The sequence below is a fragment of the Esox lucius genome, chromosome 20 (assembly GCF_011004845.1).
Source record: "Esox lucius isolate fEsoLuc1 chromosome 20, fEsoLuc1.pri, whole genome shotgun sequence".
Classification (NCBI taxonomy): domain Eukaryota; kingdom Metazoa; phylum Chordata; class Actinopteri; order Esociformes; family Esocidae; genus Esox; species Esox lucius.
Window position 1 is genome coordinate 4,649,980 of NC_047588.1, and position 24,105 is coordinate 4,674,084.

Below are 24,105 nucleotides of genomic sequence, written 5' to 3' on the forward strand. Positions count from 1 at the left end.
CCAAAGCTATGTTCTCTGATGAAAGTACATTTTGCATTTCCTTTGGAAATCAAGGTCCCAGAGTATGGAGGAAGAGAGGAGAGGCACAGAATCCACGTTGCTTGAAGTCCAGTGTAAAGTTTCCACAGTCAGTGATGGTTTGGGTTGCCATGTCATCTGCTGGTGTTGGTCCACTGTGTTTTCTGAGGTCCAAGGTCAACGCAGCCATCTACCAGGAAGTTTTAGAGCACTTCATTCTTCCTGCTGCTGAACAACTTTATGGAGATGCAGATTTCATTTTCCAACAGGACTTGGCACCTGCACACAGTGCCAAAGCTACCAGTACCAAGTTTAAGGACCATGGTATCCCTGTTCTTAATTGGCCAGCAAACTCGCCTGACCTTAACCCTATAGAAAATCTATGGGGTATTGTGAAGAGGAAGATGCGATACGCCAGACCCAACAATGCAGAAGAGCTGACGGCCACTATCAGAGCAACTTGGGCTCTCATAACACCTGAGCAGTGCCACAGACTGATCGACTCCATGCCACGCCGCATTGCTGCAGTAATTCAGGCAAAAGGAGCCCCAACTAAGTATTGAGTGCTGTACATGTTCATACTTTTCATGTTCATACTTTTCAGTTGGCCAACATTTCTAAAAATCCTTTTTTGTAATAGTCTTAAGGAATATTCTAATTTTCTGAGATACTGAATTTGGAGTTTTCATTAGTTGTCAGTTATAATCATCAAAATTAAAAGAAAAAAACACTTGAAATATATCAGTCTGTGTGGAATGAATGTATACATTATACAAGTTTCACTTTTTGAATAGAATTACTGAAATAAATCAACTTTTTGATGATATTCAAATTTTATGACCAGCACATGTAGTGCGATCCTGACTGCTCAGTTGCATAGAGTACCATGGACTGACCCCCGGTGTTTTCACTGGAAGGAAGGGAGAGCAGCACAGCAGGTGGACTCTGGGACTAAACTATTTTACGGGGAAGGGGGGACTCAAAGATATTAAAACGGGTTACCATATAGATTAACCACAAAAGTGGAAATAATATAATACTAATAAATAAAATGAAATAAGAATATATTAAAGCGGACACTCCTGACAACTGAGGTGGCGAGTGGGGTGGAATGACATTTTTGTAGGGTGGCAGCTATTGGCACAGTCTGTCAGGTGGTTTCACCAGTGCCCATCTGTAAATCACTGCGTTGAATAGTGACCTATCAGGTATCATGGCCCTTTCATTTAGGAATTCTGGACAGGGGTCATTTTCCCTTGTTCTGTCCTGGGCTACAAACCACAAGAAAAGGTTTCTCAGCTAAGTGAATCCCACACTGGTGAATAACGGAGTGGGGTCTGACCTGTCTGCTGACGGTCTCTGTCTCCAGGGTGTCCCAGCGCTGTCTGAAATCACACAGGGGAGAGATGGAGCCAGGACGCTCAGAGCCTGTAGACAGCCTGCACACAAAGCGATGATTCAGGCTCTCAATCTCTATCTTCTTCTGGTACAGTTCTCGTTTGAACTCCTGATGAGAAAGTGCATAGGTTTTACAAAGACCACAGAACAGGCAAAGTTAAACAACCCATCTGATTCTACAAGACTCAAAAATGCAAAAGTGGAATTTATGGAATATCTTGCGTGGGAATCGAAGTGGGACTGTGTTCTTTGGCTTATTTCCTCTAGTTTAAATTCACCTTGAGATCACACAGCTGCTCTTTGACTGATTCCAGGTCACTTTCGACCAAGAACTCCTCTGTGGATCTCAGCTCTGCTGATTTAAGCCACTCAAAAAGCCCCTGCAGAAGAAGAAAGATACATAAAAAAAGAACCCATTCATCCATTGCTGCACATTTGTGTCACAAGTGGCTGTGAGAAGTTACTAAAGTGTGTTTTTTGAGGTGGTGAAGTAAATAAATAACCACATTGTCAGTGAAACGTGCTGACATCCTGCTGACTTTTACAAGCAGCGACACTACGGCTGGCTTCCCAGACATTGGGCATAGACTGTTTCTCTCACAGTTAATGCCATTTGTTTCCTATTGGCACAGTCTGTCAGTCACATCCCCAGCGCTGCAGGACGCTAGAGTCTTGTTTCTACCAGTCCAATAGAGATAAAATACTGGCCAAGTTTGTATTTGGCTGAGTGCCTCTGCAATGGGAAAGGCAAAAGAAGAAAAAGCTGCCAAGCAAAGCTGAATAGTCTAATGTTTCTGATAATATGGATATTTGTAAGCTATTACACAAACACATACACACAGCATAACCACACACACATACCTGCATAGTGTCCTGGTAATGTAAAGCCATCTGTAGAGATTGTTCCAGCTTCCTGTCACACTCACTCCACAGTTTGCTTAGGTTGTTCCACGTGCAGTACAGCTATAGAGATATCAGTAAAGTACACCTGTTGGGTTACCTTTATATACAGTAATATTATTTTTAATTTAAATTTAATTAATATTAATATTATTTATATTACTATTATTTAATTTAACTAAAACATTTTATATCTATTATTATACAGGTGATTGCATTTCATTCAAAGACTACCTCATCCAAGCTCTTGGTGACATCAGGTTTGTCTGTGTCTCCACATGCTGACATAAGGTCCATTCCTAGAATGCCAAGCGTGTCCAGGTCCCCCTGGAGACTATCAATGTCCTCTCTGAGGGTCTATGAGGATGGAAAGAGATTAAAAGAGGTTAAAATAGCTGAACAGTGTTTTATGAAATAAATGGTCTTCCTTATAGTGTTAAATATGACTTTCTGTGATGGCATGGTGTTGGATCCAAGATTATTTTCCAAACAACTTTCTTGTTGTTGCTTGCTCCTTAAGGTCTTAGAGTGGTTATCAGCACATTGTGACAACTGCAGATGTAAAAAGAGCCTAATAAAATAAATTTGATTGATTGATTTGACGAGATGAACCCGCTCCAAATTCACCTGGCCCATGCAGAATTCCTGGGCATTAGCCACAAATACAAGGACTTGTCAACACCATGATGTAGATATGAGTTAACAGTGTATGAACCTAAAATACATTCTATCATTGGCAAGTCACTTTATAATACTAGATAAATTCATAGTTAGCTCCAGATCGTATTTGACTGTCTTTATAACACATGTTAATGAGAGTTGGCAAGCAGCACATAAACCTCAGGACAAGTTATCCCACAACACCTGCATGGTCTCCAGACTCTGGCGGATGGTCTCCGAGTCGGTGCGGCTGGCGTTCAGATCCAGGACAGCCTGCTGGGCATCATTCAGCCCGGCCGTCATGTCATTGACGTCACTCCAGAACTTGAGGGCTAAGTCCAGCAGGTTGAGCAGCCAGCTGCCTCTCTCCTCAGCCTGTCTCTGAGTGTCTTTCCACAGCTGGCCCAGGCTGGACACACGCTGCTGGATCACTGGGATACACAGACTACAGTCATTAAATACATACGGATTAGCCATCCAGCAGACACTCTTACCCAAGGTGACTGAGAATCAGAGCATTCAATATTTAAATGTTAGTAATTTGGCTGACACTCTTATCCAAAGTAACCTTTTGGTTACTGGCCAGACACTATAACAACTAGGCTGTCTGCCACCTCACACTACAAGATTACAAGAAAAAAGGCTACGACGAAACTAAGGATAATGAAACAACCACATCTCGCAATAGATACAAGTCACAGTGACACTTCTACTTAGTATGAGTAGAAATGAGTACCCATATGTAGTACTTTCATTAACTTCTTTTTGATTTGTGTATTAATTGCATTATGAACACCAATGTGCTTCTCTGAGAATTTTATTTTTTTTATTGATAAAAAATGCTAAAGCTCTATATGAAATCCCGGACATAAATTGACTGTGTTAGAATAGGCCGAAATTGCTTTATACTGTTCACTGAAGCCAAGGATAGGCAAAGACCTTTTCCTAACAACTCCTGCTCCTAGATGTGATTGTGGCCACAACAAAAGGTGCCAGGCCTCAACCTATTTTAGCTCCAAAGTGAAGTTTAATGTGTCTCTTATGTTCCTTCCATTATGAGCAGAACATAAATAAGTGGTAGCTCTGATCAGGTCTGTAAACTCTGAACTAGAACGATGTTTGCCATGGAGGCATAGCATCTTATTTTTATGATGTGTAACAATTCTTTTCTTGCATGCATGTTAAGCAGAAGACATAATATCTTAGGATCTGACAAGGCTGCGTTGAAAAAAGTAACAGCAACTGTAAGGAAGAAATCAGCTCAGATACATCTGTTGTCATGGATCCTATTTGTCTTCTTCTTGTTGAAAATCTACTTTTGAAGGATTGGCCAGATTGGGACAAGAGGAAGAGTGAACTTCAGCCACAACAACCCTTTGTATTACGGAAGAGAATCAGAGTCTTTACTTGTGCTATGGCCAAAACATGGTGTCTGGTTGACTCACCATATGCATATGTTTACTAAACACTGTTGGTCAAACTGTTGCTACAGGTATTTGAACTCAGTTCAACACTACTCAAACAAAAGTTTAAAGTGGTCTTGGTAATCTAGGCACAGTATTGCTGTCAAATGATGAATTAATTATACACACAGAGACCTGTGACGTATTTCAACAAAAGTTAGCTGACTGATAAAAAAATAAAACTGCAAATGTCTATGCTCCTAACCATATGTTGCGAGGAACCACATCTCTGGAACTTAGTGAAGTGTGTACCTGTGCCAATAGAGGAGTCCCCAGCTGCCTGTGTATTGGTGAGGAGTTCGTCAGCCTGGGTCCTGACACTCCCCAGGCCAAGCTCCAGCTTGGACAGCTCAGCCAGGCTGTGTTTATTGTCCTGAAGCTGTTCCTGGATGCGAGAGGTCTGGCCCTGCAATGAGACTGGTGACTCCATGCGGCTCCGCAGGCGATCCAGACTCTCGCCAATCAGCGTCATCCTCTCGTTCAACTATAGGGACATCAGGCCACTTCGTCATGTATGTGTGGTTATCAAAATGTAGCTTTTTCTTTTTTTTGATGTGGTGTATTTATGTGTGGTTGTGTGTGTGTTAATGCATCAGTGTGTGTATGACAGTCACCTGTGTGTATCTGGGCAGAGACTCTTCCAGTAGATTGGCAGCCTCTCTGACTCTGTCCCTGATGGTCCTGTGCTTCTCCTCTGCCTCTGTGGCTTTACGATAGAACTCCTCCCCCTGGGCAGGGCTTAACTCTGACAGACGTTTTCCCAGGGAGCATAGCCGCGCTATCAGGGGTCTGTGCTCTGCTATGGACTCCCTTAGACCCTGGGCACAAGACGGGTAGGAAAAGATACATCATGAAAACTGATCATTGAACACATAGACCAGGGTCAGATTTGTTAGCCACAGATTTGTTAGCCACAGTAAAACCACATTAAAACATAAAATGAAAACAAGTGTTTAATTTATGATCAACAGTTTGAAGGAAAAACATAAACTTTGGAATTTCTACTTTCAAGAGAACGTTAAATAACAACTGAAGCAGAAAATCTGAGTGAACGTAAGAACAGGTCATTTGAGCAAAATAATTGAATGGGGTTAAGAAGTATAAAAGGACATAATCGTTAAATGAAAGAAGAAAAACCACTCCCTAGAGTCAGTTTGCTGATACCTGTAAGAGATCCTGCTGTTCCCGGAATGCCTCATAGCTAATAGTACTCAGGGAAAGCCGTCCAATGAGGTCTTGTGTTTCCTCTAGCCATGGTGACACCTCAGCGAGGCCCTCTGAGAACTGAACCAGAAGGGACTGGGCATGCTCCAGTTGAAGTACCACATGAGAGTTGGTGGCTGACGTGGTGTTGCATTGTTCCTGTAAGGCGTCCAATGGAGTCTGGGGGGACAGCAAAACATCTAACATCATCTGCATTCACTAATGGATGTGAAACATTGAATATGCCGTGGATGAGATAATATGCACCTGTAGATCTCCTATTTCCCCTTCGTCACCATATGTCAGCAAGATTTCGGCGATCTTGGCCATCTTCTCAATGTTAAACCTGTGCTGCAAAATCTCCACGGCAAGGATCTACACAAAAACAAAAAAAATAAACTCACACAATGTCACTGTAACTTGCCTCGATGTGGGTAATCATGTGCAGGCTACTGGTTCTGATTGTTCTACTTACCTTCTGTTCGTAGAGCTGGGCAGAAATTAGCTCTGGTTCGAGAGTGATGGCTTTCAGATTATCCAGTCCCAGGGCTGTGGCTCGGAACCAGGCCATTTCCTTCACCACAGCCTGCTCCAACTGACAACAAACACAAACACAGGTTAAGATAAAAACTGATTTCTGTCTAAATTAAGAAGTGTTAAAGTTCTTACTGAATCCTCCTTATCTGAAGACTATCAATGTGGCCTACATTAATCCTTCAGTAGTGATAAGACAGTACATTAATGTACACTAAGCCCCTTACCCTCTGTTTCTCCGCAGTACAGAGCACCATGTCTCCACCCCCTGTCTGGCCCGCAGCAGGCCCCAGAATCTCTCTCTCAATGCGGCCCAGCCACAGGTGGAGGTCCTCCTGGCTGGAGGTGCAGCGGCTGGAAGCCTCCAGGACCTGCTCCAGCCTCTGCAGCACGTCACCACTGCTCAGGGTGAGCACCGACCAACGGATCCTCAGGTTGTCCACACGCTCCTGCACCTGCTGCGCTTCCTCCGCTGAGACATAGAGCACACCAGAAGCACAAATACATGACGAATTAGCATCTTGCCACCATTAGCATGTTGGCACTCTTAGCATGTTGCTAAGATTAGAATGTATCATGTTGCTAATGTTAGCATGTGGCGATTCATGTTCCTTTTTGCAATATAAGTAATCTCTTGTTGAATTGAATTTATTGATAAGGGTAAGCCTTCCAGAACAGATGGATGGATGTTACCTGTAATCTTCTCCTTGAGATCACGGCCTGTCTGTTGGACATTTACCAAGTCAACGTTTTTCGCCTTGATCTCTTCCACCACAGCCTGTGATAAAAAAGTTAAATGCATAGTACGTTTGAATAATATACACTATATGGCCAAATGTACACTCACCTAAAGGATTATTAGGAACACCATACTAATACCATATTTGACCCCCTTTCGCCCCTCCATGAACTGCCACCTTAACGTGGTGGAGGGGTTTGAGTACCCGAGTGACCCTAGGAGCTATGTTGTCTGGGGCTATATGCCCCTGGTAGGGTCTCCCAAGGCAAACAGGTCCTAGGGGACGGGTCAGACTAAGAGCAGTTCAAAACACCCCTTAATGAACATTTTCTTGAGTTCCGTGGCGTCGCCCGGTATGGCGAAGCCGGGGCCCCACCCTGGAGCCAGGCCCGGGGTTGGGGCTCGTACGCGAGCGCCTGGTGGCTGGGCCTTTCCCCATGGTGCCCGGCCGGGCTTAGCCCGAATGAGCGACGTGGGGCCACCTTCCCGTGGGCTCACCACCCACAGGAGGGACCATAAGGGGTCGGTACAGAGAGGATCGGGCGGCAGTCGAAGGCAGGGGCCTAGACAACCCGAAGGAGCCTGAGATCATGCGTGAGGTTGAGAGGTTCCGACTAGAGGTAGTCGGGATCACCTCTATGCATGGCTTGTGCTCTGGAACCACACTCCTTGAGAGAGGATGGACTCTTCACCACTCTGGAGTTGCCCATGGTGAGAGGCGGCGGGCTTGTGTGGGTTTGCTTATACCTCCCCAGATCTGCCGCCATGTGTTGGAGTTTACCCCGGTGAACGAGAGGGTCGTTTCCCTGCGCCTACGGGTCGGGGATAGGTCTCTCACTGTTGTTTGTGCCTACGGGCCGAACGGCAGTGCAGAGAACCCGACCTTCTTGGAGTCTCTGGGAGGGGTGCTGGAATGTGCTCCGACTGGGGACTCTATCGTTCTACTGGGGGACTTCAACGCCCACGTGGGCAACGACAGTGACACCTGGAGGTGTGTGATTGGGAGGAACGGCCCCCCTGATCTGAACCCGAGCGGTGTTCAGTTATTGGACTTCTGTGCTAGTCACAGTTTGTCCATAACGAACACCATGTTCAAGCATAAGGGTGTCCATCAGTGCACATGGCACCAGGACACCCTAAGCCGCAGGTAGATGATCAAATTTGTTGTCGTTTCATCTGACCTGCGGCCGTATGTCTTGGACCCTCGGGTGAAGAGAGGGGCGGAGCTGTCAACTGATCACCACCTGGTGGTGAGTTGGATCCGATTGCGGGGGAGGAAGCTGGACAGACTCGGCAGGCCCAAGCGTACTGTAAGGGTCTGCTGGGAACGTCTGGCTGATTCTCCTGTCAGAGAGATCTTTAACTCCCACCTCCGGCAGAGCTTCGACTGGATCCCGAGGGAGGCTGGAGATATTGAGTCCGAGTGGAGCATGTTCTCCACCGCCATTGTCGAAGCGGCCGCTCGGAGCTGTGGCCGTAAGGTCTCCGGTGCCTGTCGAGGCGGCAATCCCCGAACCCGGTGGTGGACAACGGAAGTAAGGGATGCCGTCAAGCTGAAGAAGGAGTCCTATCAGGCCTGGTTGGCTTGTGGGACTCCTGAGGCGGCTGACAGGTACCGACAGGCCAAGCGGACTGCAGCCCGGGTGGTTGTGGAGGCAAAAACTCGGGCCTGGGAGGAGTTCGGTTAGGCCATGGAGAAGGACTATCGGCTGGCCTCGAAGAGATTCTGGCAAACCGTCCGGCGCCTCAGGAGAGGGAAACAGTGCCCTACCAACGCTGTTTACAGTAGAGGTGGGCAGCTGTTGACCTCAAGTGGGGATGTCGTCGGGCGGTGGAAGGAGTACTTCGAGGATCTCCTCAATCCCGCCGTCACGTCTTCCATTGAGGAAGCAGAGGATGAGGGCTCAGAGGTGGACTCGTCCATCACCCGGGCTAAAGTCACTGAGGTGGTCAAGAAACTCCTCGGTGGCAAGGCACCGGGGGTGGATGAGATCCGCCCTGAGTACCTCAAGTCTCTGGATGTTGTGGGGCTGTCTTGGTTGACAAGCCTGTGCAACATCGCGTGGAGGTCGGGGACAGTGCCTTTGGGATGGCAGACCGGGGTGGTGGTCCCTCTTTTTAAGAAGGGGGACCGCATGGTGTGTTCCAACTATAGGGGGATCACACTTCTCAGCCTCCCCGTGAAAGTCTATGCCAGGGTTCTGGAGAGGAGAATACGGCCAATAGTAGAACCTTGGATTCAGGAGGAACAGTGTGGTTTTCGTCCGGGCCGTGGAACACTGGACCAGCTCTATACCCTCTACGGGGTGTTGGAGGGTTCATGGGAGTTTGCCCAACCAATCCACATGTGTTTTGTGGATTTGCAGAAGGCATTCGACTGTGTCCATCGCGGCATCCTGTGGAGAGTGCTTCGGGAATATAGGGTCCTGGGTCCTTTGCTAAGGGCTGTCAGGTCCCTATACGACCGAAGCAGGAGCTTGGTCCGCATTGCCGGCAATAAGTCAGACTTGTTCCCAGTGCATGTTAGACTCCGGCAGGGCTGCCCTTTGTCGCCGGTTCTGTTCATAATTTTTATGGACAGAATTTCTAGGCGCAGCCAGGGGCCGGAGGGTGTCAGGTTTGGGGACCACACGATTTCGTCTTTACTCTTTGCGGATGATGTTGTCTTGTTGGCCCCTTCAAACCAGGACCTTCAGCATGTGCTGGGACGGTTTGCAGCCGAGTGTGAAGCGGTGGGGATGAGAATCAGTACCTCCAAATCCGAGGCCATGGTCCTCAGTCGGAAAAGGGTGGCTTACCCACTTCAGGTTGGTGGAGAGTGCCTGCCTCAAGTGGAGGAGTTTAAGTATCTAGGGGTCTTGTTCACGAGTGAGGGAAGGATGGAACGGGAGACTGACAGACGGATCGGTGCAGCTTCTGCAGTAATGCGGTCGATTGTATCGTCTGTCGTGGTGAAGAAAGAGCTGAGCCGCAAGGCGAAGCTCTCGATTTACCGGTCAATCTACGTTCCTACTCTCACCTATGGTCATGAGCTTTGGGTCATGACCGAAAGGACAAGATCCCGGATAAAAGGCAGCCGAAATGAGCTTTCTCCGCAGGGTGGCCGGGCGATCCCTTAGATATAAGGTGAGAAGCTCGGTCACCTGGGAGGAGCTCAGAATAGAGCCGCTGCTCCTCCACATCGAGAGGGGTCAGCTGAGGTGGCTTGGGCATCTGTTTCGGATGCCTCCGGAACGCCTTCCTGGGAAGGTGTTCCGGTCCCGTCCCACCGGGAGGAGACCCCGGGGAAGACCTAGGACACGCTGGAGGGACTATGTCTCCCGGCTGGCCTGGGAACGCCTCGGTGTCCCCCCGGAAGAGCTGGAGGAAGTGTCTGGGGAGAGGGAAGTCTGGGCATCTCTGCTTAGACTGCTGCCCCCGCGACCCGGCCCCGGATGAAGCGGAAGAAGATGAAAAAATAAAAAAAATAAAAACTTTCGCCTTCAGAACTGCCTTAATTCTATGTGGCATTGATTCAACAAGGTGCTGAAAGCATTCTTTAGAAATGTTGGCCCATATTGATAGGATAGCATCTTGCAGTTGATGGAGATTTGTGGGATGCACATCCAGGGCACGAAGCTCCCCTTCCACCACATCCCAAAGATGCTCTATTGGGTTGAGATCTGGTGACTGTGGGGGCCATTTCAGTACAGTGAACTCATTGTCATGTTCAAGAACCCAACTTGAAATGATTCGAGCTTTGTGACATGGTGCATTATCCTGTTAGAAGTAGCCATCAGAGGATGGGTACATGGTGGTCATGAAGGGATGGACATGGTCAGAAACAATGCTCAGGTAGGCCGTGGCATTTAAACGATGCCCAATTGGCACTAAGGGGCCTAAAGTGTGCCAAGAAAACATCCCCCACACCATTACACCACCACCACCAGCCTGCACAGTGGTAACAAGGCATGATGGATCCATGTTCTCATTCAGTTTACGCCAAATTCTGACTCTACCATCTGAATGTCTCAACAGAAATCGAGACTCATCAGACCAGGCAACATTCTTCCAGTCTTCAACTGTCCAATTTTGGTGAGCTTGTGCAAATTGTAGCCTCTTTTTCCTATTTGTAGCGGAGATGAGTGGTACCCGGTGGGGTCTTCTGCTGTTGTAGCCCATCGGCCTCAAGGTTGTGCGTGTTGTGGCTTCACAAATGCTTTGCTGCATACCTCGGTTGTAACGAGTGGTTATTTCAGTCAAAGTTGCTCTTCTATCAGCTTGAATCAGTCGGCCCATTCTCCTCTGACCTCTAGCATCAACAAGGCATTTTCGCCCACAGGACTGCCGCATACTGGATGTTTTTCCCTTTTCACACCATTCTTTGTAAACCCTAGAAATGGTTGTGCGTGAAAATCGCAGTAACTGAGCAGATTGTGAAATACTCAGACTGGCCCGTCTGGCACCAACAACCATGCCACGCTCAAAATTGCTTAAATCACCTTTCTTTCCCATTCTGACATTCAGTTTGGAGTTCACGAGATTGTCTTGACCAGGACCACACCCCTAAATGCATTGAAGCAACTGCCATGTGATTGGTTGATTAGATAATTGCATTAATGAGAAATTTAACAGGTGTTCCTAATAATCCTTTAGGTGAGTGTATGTGGACACTTTATTGAGTTCAGTTGTTTCAGCCACACAAATTGCTCACAATTGCATAAAGTCCTGCACATAACCTTGAAATCTCCACAGACAAACATTGGCAGTAAAATGGGTTGTACTGAAGAGATCAGAGATCAGTGTCATTTGCAATAAGTTACGGCAATGAAATGCTTGGTTTTCCTACTCCCGACAGTGCAGTTAAAAGTTAAAAAGTAACACAATCAGTAATAACACTATACAAAAACACACATCAATAATAATAACTATACAACTATACAACCGTAGTGCAATGTAAAAGTGACAGGTGTGCATGATGTAAGTGGCAGATGTGCATGATGTAAGTGGCAGATGTGCATGGTATAAAGAGACAGGTGTGCATGGTATAAAGAGACAGGTGTGCATAGACATTGGATGGAAGGGAAGATGGGTTCCCAAGTTGAGCAGCCTTACAGCAGCCTGTGGAAATAAGCTGTCCCGTAGGCTGTTTGTTTTGGACTGAATACTCCTGTACCTTCTGCCTGACGGCAGCTTGGTAAACAGCCCGTGGCATGGGTGGCTGGGATCTGTAATGATCCATTTGCTCCTCCTCCTACACCTCTCTGTGTAGAGATCTTGCAGGGATGGCAGGTCAGACCTTGTGATGCTCTCTGCTGTTTTAATCACCCTCTGAAGTGCTTTGCGGTCGAGGGCGGTGAAGCTGCCACACCAGGTGGTGACTCTCAATAGTGCATCTGTAGAAGTATGTGAGTATCCTGGAATCAATGCCTGGTATTGCAATCTCCTTAATTGGCGTAGGAAGAAGAGTCGTTTCCTGGTCTCCTTCACCACAACGTTAGAGTGATGAAACCAGGTCAAGTCATCACTGATGTTGACCCCAAGGAACCTGATGTTGTGAACTCTCTACTGCAGACTTATTGATGTGTATGGGGGCGTGGTCTCCCCGCCGCTGCTTCCTGTGATCAACAATCACCTCCTTCGTTTAGCTGATATTGAGCTGGAGGTTGTTATCCTGACACCATGAAGTCAGTGGAAGCATCTAAGAAGAACCCAGCCACAATGTGATAGACCACACAAACTCAAAGAGCGATCATCTGTTGCATCACTCACTATAGAGTTCCAAACTGTTCATGGAGGCAACATCAGCACAAGAACTATGTGTCGGGAGCTTCACGAAACGGATTTCCATGGCCAAGCAGGTGTACGGAAAACTCACATACAATACTAGATAAATTCATAGTTAGATTGTAGATTAAATTGTCAAAAATAATATATTGATATGCAACTACTGTATATCTTTGTTTTCCTCTTTCACTCCCACATGCACTTTGTAGAGATGCTCAAAATCATAAACAGAATTGCTTTTGTTTGCTCTAAACATTTACACAAACCCAGAATTGTACCTGGTGTAAAGGTTCTGCTAGTGGTTCTGCTAGTAGACAATATATTGTGACAGAATACACAAATATATTTGTTCCAAATGTTTTACTTCTGTCCTATCTGCACAGGACCTATCTGTTACTTGTCAGATGCTTTAACCACTATGCGACCTGCTGACCCGAAGGGGACACTATACATACTGTTTACTGTAGATTGATGTCTTACCTTTGCCTGCTCTGTAGCTTCAGGAAGATGTAGCATGGACCTCTCAGCATTGCGTAACTCGGCTAGGTCCTGTTCTACAGAGATGAGCCAGTGCTGCAGGCTGTCCACCCTCTCCTGGAAGAGCTGAGCCCTAGGCAGGATGAGCTCCAGGCTGCACCGTCTGTCAACCCCAGAACACAACATGTATTAGGTTACAGTTCAGCTCACAAAAACATTACAGTGTAGCACAGCTTAACATGACATTACATAAGAGATCACAGTCGAGAATATAAAATAATAGTATAGGCTAGCATAGCACAGCTCAACATTATTATATGAAAGGGGTTTAATGACCTGACCTGTTTTCTGCCACTAGTAGTAAAGCTTCCCATTTGTGTCTGAGTGTGGAGAGCTGGATCCTGGCTTGCTCCCCCTCTTCCCCTGGGAAGGCTTCAGTCAGTTGAGGGCCCTCCAGCATCATGGTCTCCATACTACGTCTCCGGTCCTCCAGGAGGCGCTGCAGGAGCTGTGAGATGGTGGTAAATACATTCCTAAGCTTAGAGTGAAATACTTAAGGACATCCAGAATATATATATATATTTTCATTTTAGTCTGCAGACATTCTTAACCAGAGTGACTAAGAGAAGCAATTAGGGTTACATGTAAAAATATATAGTGCCTTGCAAAAGGGACCTTCTTTGCACTACTACCTTGTACTACTTGTCTAGCTCGGGAACCTTATTGTTGCTATCCCCACATTTCAGTTGTACAGACTACCTTACACCTCCAACTTGCTTGATTGCACAGTCAGAATTGCTATTTGTACTTGCATTTGCCTCATCGCACAACTATTCACTCCCACTTGCACATATATACAGGTGCTGGTCATAAAATAAGAATATCATCAAAAAGTTGATTTATTTCAGTAATTCCATTCAAAAAGTGAAACTTGTATATTATACTCATTCATTACACACAGTCTGATATATTTCAAATGTTTATTTATTTTAATTGTGATGATTATAACTGACAACTAATGAAAATCCCAAATTCAGTATCTCCAAAAATTAGAATATTACTTAACACCAATACAAAAAAAATATTTTTAGAAATGTTGGCCAACTGAAAAGTATGAACATGAAAAGTATGAGCATGTACAGCACTCAATACTTAGTTGGGGCTCCTTTTCCCTGAATTACTGCAGCAATTCGGCGTGGCATGGAGTCGATCAGTCTGTGGCACTACTCAGGTATTATGAGAGCCCAGGTTGCTCTGATAGTGGCCGTCAGCTCTTCTGCATTGTTGGGTCTGGCGTATCGCATCTTCCTCTTCACAATACCCCATAGATTTTCTATAGGGTTAAGGTCAGGCGAGTTTGCTGGCCAATTAAGAACAGGGATACCATGGTCCTTAAACCAGGTACTGGTATCTTTGGCACTGTGTGCAGGTGCCAAGTCCTGCTGGAAAATGAAATCTGCATCTCCATAAAGTTGTTCAGCAGCAGGAAGCATGAAGTGCTCTAAAACTTCCTGGTAGACAGCTGCGTTGACCTTGGACCTCAGAAAACACAGTGGACCAACACCAGCAGAAGACATGGCACCCCAAATCATCACTGACTGTGGAAACTTTACACTGGACTTCAAGCAACGTGGATACCATGCCTCTCCTCTCTTCCTCCAGACTCTGGGACCTTGATTTCCAAAGGAAATGCTAAATTTACTTTAATCAGAGAACATAACTCAGCAGCAGTCCAGTCCTTTTTATCTTAAGCCCAGGCGAAACGCTTCTGACGCTGTTTCTTTTTCAAGAGTGGCTTGACACAAGGAATGCGACAGCTGAAACCCATGTCTTGCATACGTCTGTGCGTGGTGGTTCTTGAAGCACTGACTCCAGCTGCAGTCCACTCTTTGTGGATCTCCCCCACAGTTTTGAATGTTTGTTTTTTCACAATCCTCTCCATTGTGCGGTTATCCCTATTGCTTGTACACTTTTTTCTACCACATCTTTTCCTTCCATTCGCCTCTCTATTAAATGCGTGGACATAGAGCTCTGTAAACAGCCAGCCTCTTTAGCTATGACCTTTTGTGTCTTGCCCTTCTTGTGCAAGGTGTCAATGGTCATCTTTTGGACAGCTGTCAAGTCAGCAGTCTTCCCCATGATTGTGTAGCCTACAGAACTAGACTGAGAGACCATTTAAAGGCCTTTGCAGGTGTTTTGGGTTAATTAGCTGATTAGAGCATGGCACCAGGTGTCTTCAATATTCAAATTTTCTGAGATACTGAATTTGGGATTTTCATTAGTTGTTAGTTATAATCATCAAAATTTAAAGAAATAAACACTTGAAATATATCAGTCTGTGTGGAATGAATGTATACATTATACAATTTTCACTTTTTGAATGGAATTACTGAAATAAATCAACTTTTTGATGACCAGCACCTGTATACTTAATACTTGTAAATTTGTACATGTTCTGCCCCTATTTGCCTTCATTGCTCATTTAGAAAACTCCATTTTGCACTGTATTTTCCTTCACTGCACATCTACACATTCCAATTGTAACATACACTCACATTCACTATATACCCCTGACAAATTCCTAATACTGAAATACAGATGGTACATTAACATTTTGTTCTGTTTTATATTTTATTTTAAAAGACTCAAAAACACTCAAAATAAAGTACTGTATAGTGACATTGGTTTTGTTTCAGAAAAAAATTGTAAGAAAAATGAATAAATCTGATATGTTTCTTGCATTAGGTATTTTGGTAGGTATTGCATACACTCATTTTGGCCCTTTCTTAGCCAATTTGCTTCAAATTGTTTAGATTGGTTAGACAATGCTTGTGGACCTCAGTTTTGAAATATTGCCACATACTCTCAATGGGATTGATATCAGGATGTTGACTGGGCCAATGCAGAACACCTTTTTGTTCTGGAGCCACTAATAATATTGTTTTGGCCTTGTGATGGGGATTATTGTCCCGCTTAAAGGTACATTTCCTCCTAAGACTGAAGCAGATTCTCATGTAGTAATATTCTGTAAATTGCTCCTTCCGTACTAACTTCAATATTAACGAGATGCCAAGAACTTACTGATTTAAAGCATCCCCACAGCATGATGCTGCCACCGCCATACTTCATTGCAGGGATTGTTGTGTGGAGGCATGGGAGTTAGGTTTGTGCACCACATAGCACAGTTTTGGACAAAAAGCCTTATCTTTGTCTCATCTGATGTCGGAAACCTTTCCCAAATCAGAGCTGGGTTACCCTTGCTTTCGGATGGTTTCTTCTTTCTTAACATCTTCCAATACAAGTCCGTTTTTTTGTAGCTTCTCTAACAAGTCTCCTTCTTGTTTGAGTGTAGAGTTTTGAGGGGCAGTCTTTTTTTGACAGCGGCTCGGTGTTGTGATACAGCTTTGGTGGTGGTGTGATACTGAGCAGAGAGGTGTAGCAAGGGAATCTGAAATCTGTGTATTATGAGTACAAACATTCAGATGACTCTTAGCCACAGGGAATCATTGATAGTCCATACTCCAGACTACATTTACTCTCTTCCCTTTTTGTTAGTGCGGTGAAAGGCCCAACTCAAGTGTCAGGCCTGCATTGTCAGAAGAAAGGCAGTTTTCACCTCACCCAGTGATCTCACAATGGGGTTGATTCCCACTGAAAGGTGAATGACTTGTCTCGTTTTATAAGCCTTCAGGAAATCTTGGTCAAAAGCATACACTGATCCATTGTGTCACTGAACTTTCCCTATTCCATCCTAAATGCAATGGATTTTCTGCCATGAAAGAACTGCTTTACAAATTCCATGAGCTCAGTGCTTATTTTCCATAGGTACTCATGATAAGATCAACATGTTGTTATTTTCCTGTGGTGAAACGTTTGGTATTATGTGAATATATTCTTTACATTTTAGTTATTCTTCTGACGCTTGTATACACAGATGAACTCCGATTATCTACTTCAAACATTATGTAATTAAAGTCTTTAAATAATAATTGGTACAGGGGAAGAAGAGAAAAATATGTGACGGCATGATACCTTCTGCTCCTGAAGCTGTGCTTTCACCACTTTGACCTCTGATGATGCAGGCTTCTGATTGGCTGTGAGCTCCTCTACCTCACAGACCCAGGTCAACAGTGATTCCAGGGATTGATGGAATGTCTCAGAATCTGCAAAGTCATCTCTCAGAGTCAAGGTAGACCTCATTCCCTGGGGAAGGAGGGAGCATGATGCTGCATGAAACACTGTTTATAGTAACAACCTTTTAAACCATAAAAACCATGAAGCCATGCAGTAGTATCAGCATTATCTTTGTACCTGGCAGAGAAGATTGAGAGAACGCTTAATCAACATTCATATGAAAATCATATCAGGGAACTGGATATCTTACCCTCCAACGGTCCAAGTTAGAATCTTGATCTGAGCTAGAATGTCCATCACTTTGCAGCTGGAATAGAAATGTAACAGCAAACACAGCATTTGAATTCACTGCATTGGTAACTTTTCTGTAAAACAATGCCCCACCAAAAATACAACAAACATTCTACAGCACATGCTGCTAAAGTGATATTAATTCAATTACAGTGTGGTAAAGATGGTAAGTTGAAGCTCAGACATTCAGTGAAGAAATGGAATGGAAAGAAAAGTCAGATCCTGCTAACGGACGCATAAGAGAACGTCTTAACAAGTTATAATGACCTCAGCGAGTTCCTCAGCTGCTCCAGTAAGAACCCTAACAGTCCTGGTTACTACGGGATCCCCCCCCTTTTCTCCGGATGGGTACTCCGTCACCTCCACAATCTCTGTCACCACCGTCTCCGTCACTTCTGTCACTTCTGTGACTTCGCGGGAGGCCAGGGTTTTCCAGGACCAGGGACTGCCTTCTCTAGACTCCCTCCTGTGGAGGCTTCCATCTCTGGAGTCCCTTCTCTGGAAGCTGGCCCTTCTCTCCGATGATCCCGGGATTGATCCAGGCTGGACTAGAGGGGGTCTCACATAAGGCATCTCTGGGACCACAGTCTTCCGTGTCAGTGTGCTGTTCCTGGAGGTCTTGATGGGGGAGGGGGTGCCGTGCCAGGCATTGTCCAAAGTGCTGGTGGTGGTGACCGTTGGGGCGGGGGAGGGGTTGGCCCGGAGAGGTTTGTCCGAGGGAGGGGTGTGGCTGGGAGATAAGCCGTCGTCCACTTCGTCTTTCCTCTTCCTGTCCGTCACCACCTCCTCCTTCTCTCCCTCCTCCCCCTCCCTCTCTCTCACCAACTCCTCCCTCTTTGCCTCCCCATGGTGCCATTCCCGGCGCTGCTGGAAGCATTCCTTCAGGTAGGCCTCGTCTGACCTCACCTGCTTGGACTTCTGGCCCAGGCAGCTGGGTCGGCTGATGAGGTTACCCATAATCCTTCAACCCAGGGGCTAGTGAGGTAAAAGCCGAGAGTGGGCCCCTTGGCCATGCATGCAGAAGGCCCTTCAGATGCCTAGAGTGGGAAAGGGGGCTTGGAGTGAGCATCCAGCTTAAAACTCAATCCTCTTTTACCCCACCCCCACCCTGAGAAATGTAGAATTTTTACATTAAATGCTAGTTGCACTCTGATTTTTTCTGCACCAACCTCAGATAATTGTTAACAGAATATTATTTGCAATGTGCAGGGCTTCTGAAAAAAGCTACCCACTAAAATATGGTTCAAACCCACTAAAACTGCAGCCACACGAGAGGTTCAACGCCTATTTGCTCTATATCTAACCGCATGCCATGACCGACGTAGCCCATTTTCTGACAGATAGACAGGCACAACTTTCTGAACCATGACCGAGCCGGTTTAGTAAACAGACATCGGTCTCTTTGTCATCCTTGGATCACATGCACATGGCTTCTTTTGGAGTTGAACGGCATGCGTGACAGGCCTCTCCACTGTAAGAAGAATCTTCCAGGATGCCCACTGTTAGAAAACCCTCTATCGAGCTTTGGCAAGTAGGACCAGACCTCGCCTGCCAGCCCTGTCCCTCTGCGAACCCGGCCCTGGGAAAACAGTTTATCCCCTGATCAAATATGACAGGCAAAAAAACAAAAAAAAACAAACACCCGCTCATTTGTGGAGCTGAGGAAATGGGGGTGGGGAAAGTTAGGGTGGCTGTGGTGTGTGGGGGGGGGGGTGGCGGCGGCGGCGAGGCCTGGGAATGCACGGTCAGGAGATCACAGATCACTGACAGTGCTGCTCTGATCTGCTGCACTCTCTGTGACATGCACCGCAACCGGGCCCTCAGGCACACTTTGTCCTGTACCGTGCAGTGAACTGTACAAGGAGCATGCCACTGTGTGACTGATCACTAACGAATCCAATAAGCACAACAGATTCTAAACCACAGGGTGGCCACCATTCAAAATCTTTGTCATAGCATTAATTATTCTCCAGGTGCACCATTTAATCACAACTTTCTAGCCATCCACTGGCAAACATTTAGACTGTGACAGCCTTTCTGTAAGTTCCCCGGGTCAATGTAGTGATAGAGGGTTCAAAGGTGAGTGTAATTCTTTTGACTTATAAAGGTTGAGCTGGACCCATCAGGGACCCTGGAAGGGTCTCTGCTAATCTATCGTTCCTGCTTCACTTTTGAGGTCAGAGTGGATTAGTTCCTGTGAATCGACAGGTCACAACTGGTCTCAGCTGGTCTGTTCAGATCAGCCAGGGGGTCAACTTGGGCCAGCGAGAGGTAAATTGGGGAAGTTGGCTCTGAAAAAAGTTGGGTTTATCTGGTTTCTGGTCCGCTGGAGCAGAAGATGGAACATTTTAACAGCGCTGTCTTTGCTGGCACTGTCTGCTCTTTGTTGTTCAGTTATAATGAATATACTACATTCTGTATTCACAGGTTCTTCAAAAAGCGGCATGATGAGATGTGCTTTTCTCTTTGTCGAGAATGAATTCCTTACAAAAACATGTTTGCCTTGCAGTGGAACACAGCCTCATATAACCGCTGTCAGCAACTTTGTGTTATACTGTAATTCTATTCAATTCCTAATTCATAATGACTCTGTCTTCCGGTCATGATTGTCATTACCGACTGGGATAAATCTGTCTTTCGATAACAGGGGGCATAGCTGAAAGGAACATTTTGGGTGAACCTCTCCACCACCATTATGATCATTACACTCGTATTACGAGTCTGTCTGAGAACCAGATGATGCAGGCCGTAGCTTAGTACCCGCTGGGAAATACTGGGACCACGTAGGAGAGTGGCTCCCAGACAAAAGCCCTAGCCTGGGATCGATGATGACCTTGTTAGCCTTAATCACAGCCTGGTATTCCCCGGGGGAGACCAGAGACAGAGTACTCAGGCTGCAGCGCCTACGTTCAGTAGGTTAACAAGCCAAGATGTAGTGGAAGGGTGTGTCATGCATGTCCTATGGCTCACTGACACTTTATGTAGTGTTAAGTCTGGCCATAGTATGTTATAGCATTTACGCCCAAGGAGGGACTTAGAGCAGGGTTTAAGAATTTTTAACAAACCAGATTACTGTATCCTTCTTGAAGCCTGACCACAATGTAATTAATAGTATGTTCACAGTTTAGTCATTTAGCTGACACCCTTTTCCAGAGACACAGTACTGAGTACATTTCCGACCTGGTTGCCTTGCCTGTAACGTTTTTGTTTGATATTTTCTGTGGACCCCAGGAATTGTAGCTCCTGTATTTGCAGTAGATAATAGAGATCATAAATTGACACTGGATAATTATCAATCTAAAAGGATGAATCTGGGAAAAACCTTAGTGAGTCGTTTTGACACATTGCAAACTGTGCTATGTAACTGATTACAACATTATCAGTGAGATGCCACCGTAAAAAAAAAGCTGATTATGCTAATTAGCTATTAGTAACACACCCAAACCAAACTTTCAGTCGTGTATTCCAACTTGGGCTAAAGTATGAGTAAACTGGGCAATAACAATAAATAAGAATGACTCCAGGTCCATCAACATCTCAAACAATCTGTAAGGCCATGCTACATTTAAAATGAATAGTTTAACAACATTGTCCATCTACAACAGGCTAACCAAAGATTGAATGACATCACACGCATTTTAATGAGAGCATGTTGCAGTATAATAATTCAAACCGTTGCTAGTTTCCCTTTAAGCTATATAGCAGAAGCTGGGCAACCATTTCACTTAACCCATATCACAGATCACTGGACCTATTCCACTACTTCACTTCTCGTGAAATAACCCTGGACTCAGATTGGCCCTTTGTGTGTTCTCAAGACTGATTTATGGTGCATCCCAGTTGACCATTTTACTGATTAATCAAACTGATTGTCACAATAAAGGGCTACTCTGCAAGCTATGCAGAATTTGGGGAGACAACAAATGACAAAATGAAAGGAAATAATCAAATCTCAATCACTATACATTTTTATATATAACTGACTATCAATGACAAAGACGCTGTGTGGATATGTGAAAAACACAGTCCCCTCCCACACGTCCACAAACAGACACAAAAGAAAATCTGGTGTTTTGGTACAATAGTTTCAACTTGTATATCCAAAATCCCCCAAAAAAGACCACTCAATTCCATTAACCGAAGAATAATAATCATGAATCACTAATCATGAGTGCCACAAAGACAAGCCAGTCAGTTCATTGAGGGTCTCTATGTGGTAATCAAGATGGTGGTTTTCTAATTAAACCTGACAGCTGTGAATTCACCCATGAGACTCATAACATCTTAAAACACATATTGAAAAGACTGCAGCTGAAACATTGCAACAAGAAAGTGTACCACAAATAATTTTTTATCAAATATGATTGATTTTAACACTTCACAATAAATCTAGGAAATAATATTGCCTGCAGTATGTAAGAAACGTAACCCAATATGTTAATCCAAATTGCCTATGGCAGTGTTACGTTAATGGTCCAGTTAATGAAATGACATATTGGTGAATTGCAATGAAAACAGTAGAAACTGTCTCCAACACCACCATGCAGTTTTCATCCTTACAATCCCAATTTCTCCACTTTAATTGTGCCAATTGTACAAACAGTATCAAATGTAGTTACTGGTCTCAGTCAGGTAATTCCTCTGTCAAATTGGAAAATCCTATACGATGTCTGGCACAATAATATTGAAATAAAAAATACATTATACAGCTGTATGAAACAATGACAAAAATATCTCACCTATGTTGAAGGTGAACATTTCAAACATACTTCTTGCTGTTGTACTTTCACTACTTAAACTCATACGGTACTGTTCATTTGGGCCAATGATCACAGCCACTTTGCATCGTCACATGCTTTCAAGCCACAATCACAGAAGTCTAAACTTTTCCTATAAGCCAATCCAGGCCCAGTGGCAGTTTTGGCGGTTTGAGATTCAGGTGACGCAAACTTACCCAAGAGTAGAGAGGAGCACAACGGCTTGAGCAAAGGAATTCAGCTAGCCCTCAGTCACAATTCAAAGGGGAGAGGGGGAAAAAACGGCCTCCTTTGAGCATCCTTTGAGCTGCCTCCCTCCCAAAGGAGTCTCCACACACGCATCCATAATCTGTCGCTCGCACTACTCACAGAACTCGCCCAAACCTCCTAACGTTCAAACGCGCTCCCTAAACAAACACACATAAGGCCTGATAACCCATGCTTTCCGTTGCCCACAGCCACAGGCAAACAATGTCCTCCTCTCACAACAATCCCCCCTGTACCCCTCCCACCGGCTCCTCTCCCCTTTCTCTTTTGTTGTAGGAGCGCCGATTGAGGAATTCCTTCCTTGTTAACGCCACCAATGGGATGGTGGTGCACCCGGATCAAGACAATGTAGTCCCAACGGCTCAACCGGTAACCTGCAGTTCCCAGCTGGGAATTGTTCCCGCATTGTAATCACACTCTTCTAGTTCTGTATGACCGCAGGTCAGAGGCGCAATCTACACCGGTCATGTTTCTCTCTGTACCAGACAGTTCAGAAGTGCCTCCCTCACCTTGCTCCACTCGCTCGCTCTATCAATCCCACCCTTTAATAGCCCCTCCCCTTGAATGTTTTTTTTTGGGTGGGGGGGCTCCAAAATGCCATGCTGCTTCTGGTGGTGAAAAAGAGCGAGAAAGAAAAAACAGGGTTGTGGGGGGTTGGCTTTCTAAAGAAAAATTCACATGTTAAGTGACAGCTGCCTCCAGCCCCTTCTCCCTGCCACTAGTTCACATAGGGGCGGATGGGGCGAGAAACACAGGGCCACAAAGAGGGAACCCACTCAACAATCCCACAACCGAGCCTCATCTCCATTCAGAGTCAGTGCGACAGGCTCCACAGCAGCTAACAAAGAGAACTAATTACTGTTAACTTCAACATCTCAGATTACTTTTCAACTCGCTTCCCTTGCATAAAAAAATAATGGAAAATAGGGACAGAATGGAGAAAAGTGGATGTTGACAAAATAAAACCTTTTTCCCCAACTCCTGGGAAAGCTGTTTGGGAGTCCCGTGGACTCACTGATGAAACATTTGCATCTAACTGAAATATACAAAAGCACATAATATCTGTTTCATTAACACTGTCTCACCGAATTGTAATTTACTTCCAGTTTTAACACAGGTTCTGATGCTGGGGAGACTGTTGATGAATCAAAGCAGCCGATCATGGTGGAACCACCTGGATGTGTGTATTCATCTCTCCTGGGATCAAGAATATTATCGTAACAAAAGGCGTGAGTAGGTAGACTGGTGCACAGCAGCAGATGCTTGAAAAACCTCTCATATTAGGTGACTGCCTCAGAAAGGTGTTAAGTCCCCGGAAAATCCAACCTAATCAGCTAATATGTTTTTCTCTGTCCACCCCTCTCCCTTCTCTGTCAAACTGCTTTCGCCTCTCTCGCTCTTTCTCACGCACACACAAGCCAACCCTCAACCATAATCCACATGGCCTCTCAATGACAAGAAGGATTAGCCAAAGGGGTAAGTAGCAGACAGAGGACGG

The 24,105-nt window shown here is 45.2% G+C and overlaps 1 protein-coding gene across 5 annotated transcripts in view; it reads right to left on the reverse strand.

Moving 5' to 3' along the window:
* The window catches only part of macf1b (microtubule actin crosslinking factor 1b), a 60,347-nt gene that overhangs the window by 29,833 nt on the left and 6,409 nt on the right, over positions 1–24,105 (reverse strand). For 2 of the 5 annotated variants that reach the window (XR_002195723.2, XM_020041078.2), the window contains exons 1-18: positions 22,538–23,217; positions 17,851–18,620; positions 17,543–17,599; positions 17,191–17,361; positions 13,500–13,666; positions 13,162–13,321; positions 6,870–6,954; positions 6,404–6,648; positions 6,118–6,237; positions 5,910–6,017; positions 5,604–5,822; positions 5,054–5,257; positions 4,692–4,923; positions 3,181–3,407; positions 2,551–2,673; positions 2,278–2,379; positions 1,695–1,796; positions 1,361–1,525 (exon numbers count right to left, since the gene is read on the reverse strand). Coding sequence is in view for 4 of the 5 variants with exons in the window: in XM_020041078.2 (XP_019896637.2) it covers positions 1,361–1,525; positions 1,695–1,796; positions 2,278–2,379; positions 2,551–2,673; positions 3,181–3,407; positions 4,692–4,923; positions 5,054–5,257; positions 5,604–5,822; positions 5,910–6,017; positions 6,118–6,237; positions 6,404–6,648; positions 6,870–6,954; positions 13,162–13,321; positions 13,500–13,666; positions 17,191–17,361; positions 17,543–17,599; positions 17,851–18,540 (3,177 nt within the window). In the remaining variant the exon portion in view is untranslated. Of the gene's footprint in view, positions 1–1,360; positions 1,526–1,694; positions 1,797–2,277; positions 2,380–2,550; positions 2,674–3,180; positions 3,408–4,691; positions 4,924–5,053; positions 5,258–5,603; positions 5,823–5,909; positions 6,018–6,117; positions 6,238–6,403; positions 6,649–6,869; positions 6,955–13,161; positions 13,322–13,499; positions 13,667–17,190; positions 17,362–17,542; positions 17,600–17,850; positions 18,621–22,322; positions 22,387–22,537; positions 23,218–24,105 lie in introns of those variants that run through there. The other 3 variants (XM_020041079.2, XM_034288711.1, XM_020041080.2) reach the window with 3 other exon arrangements.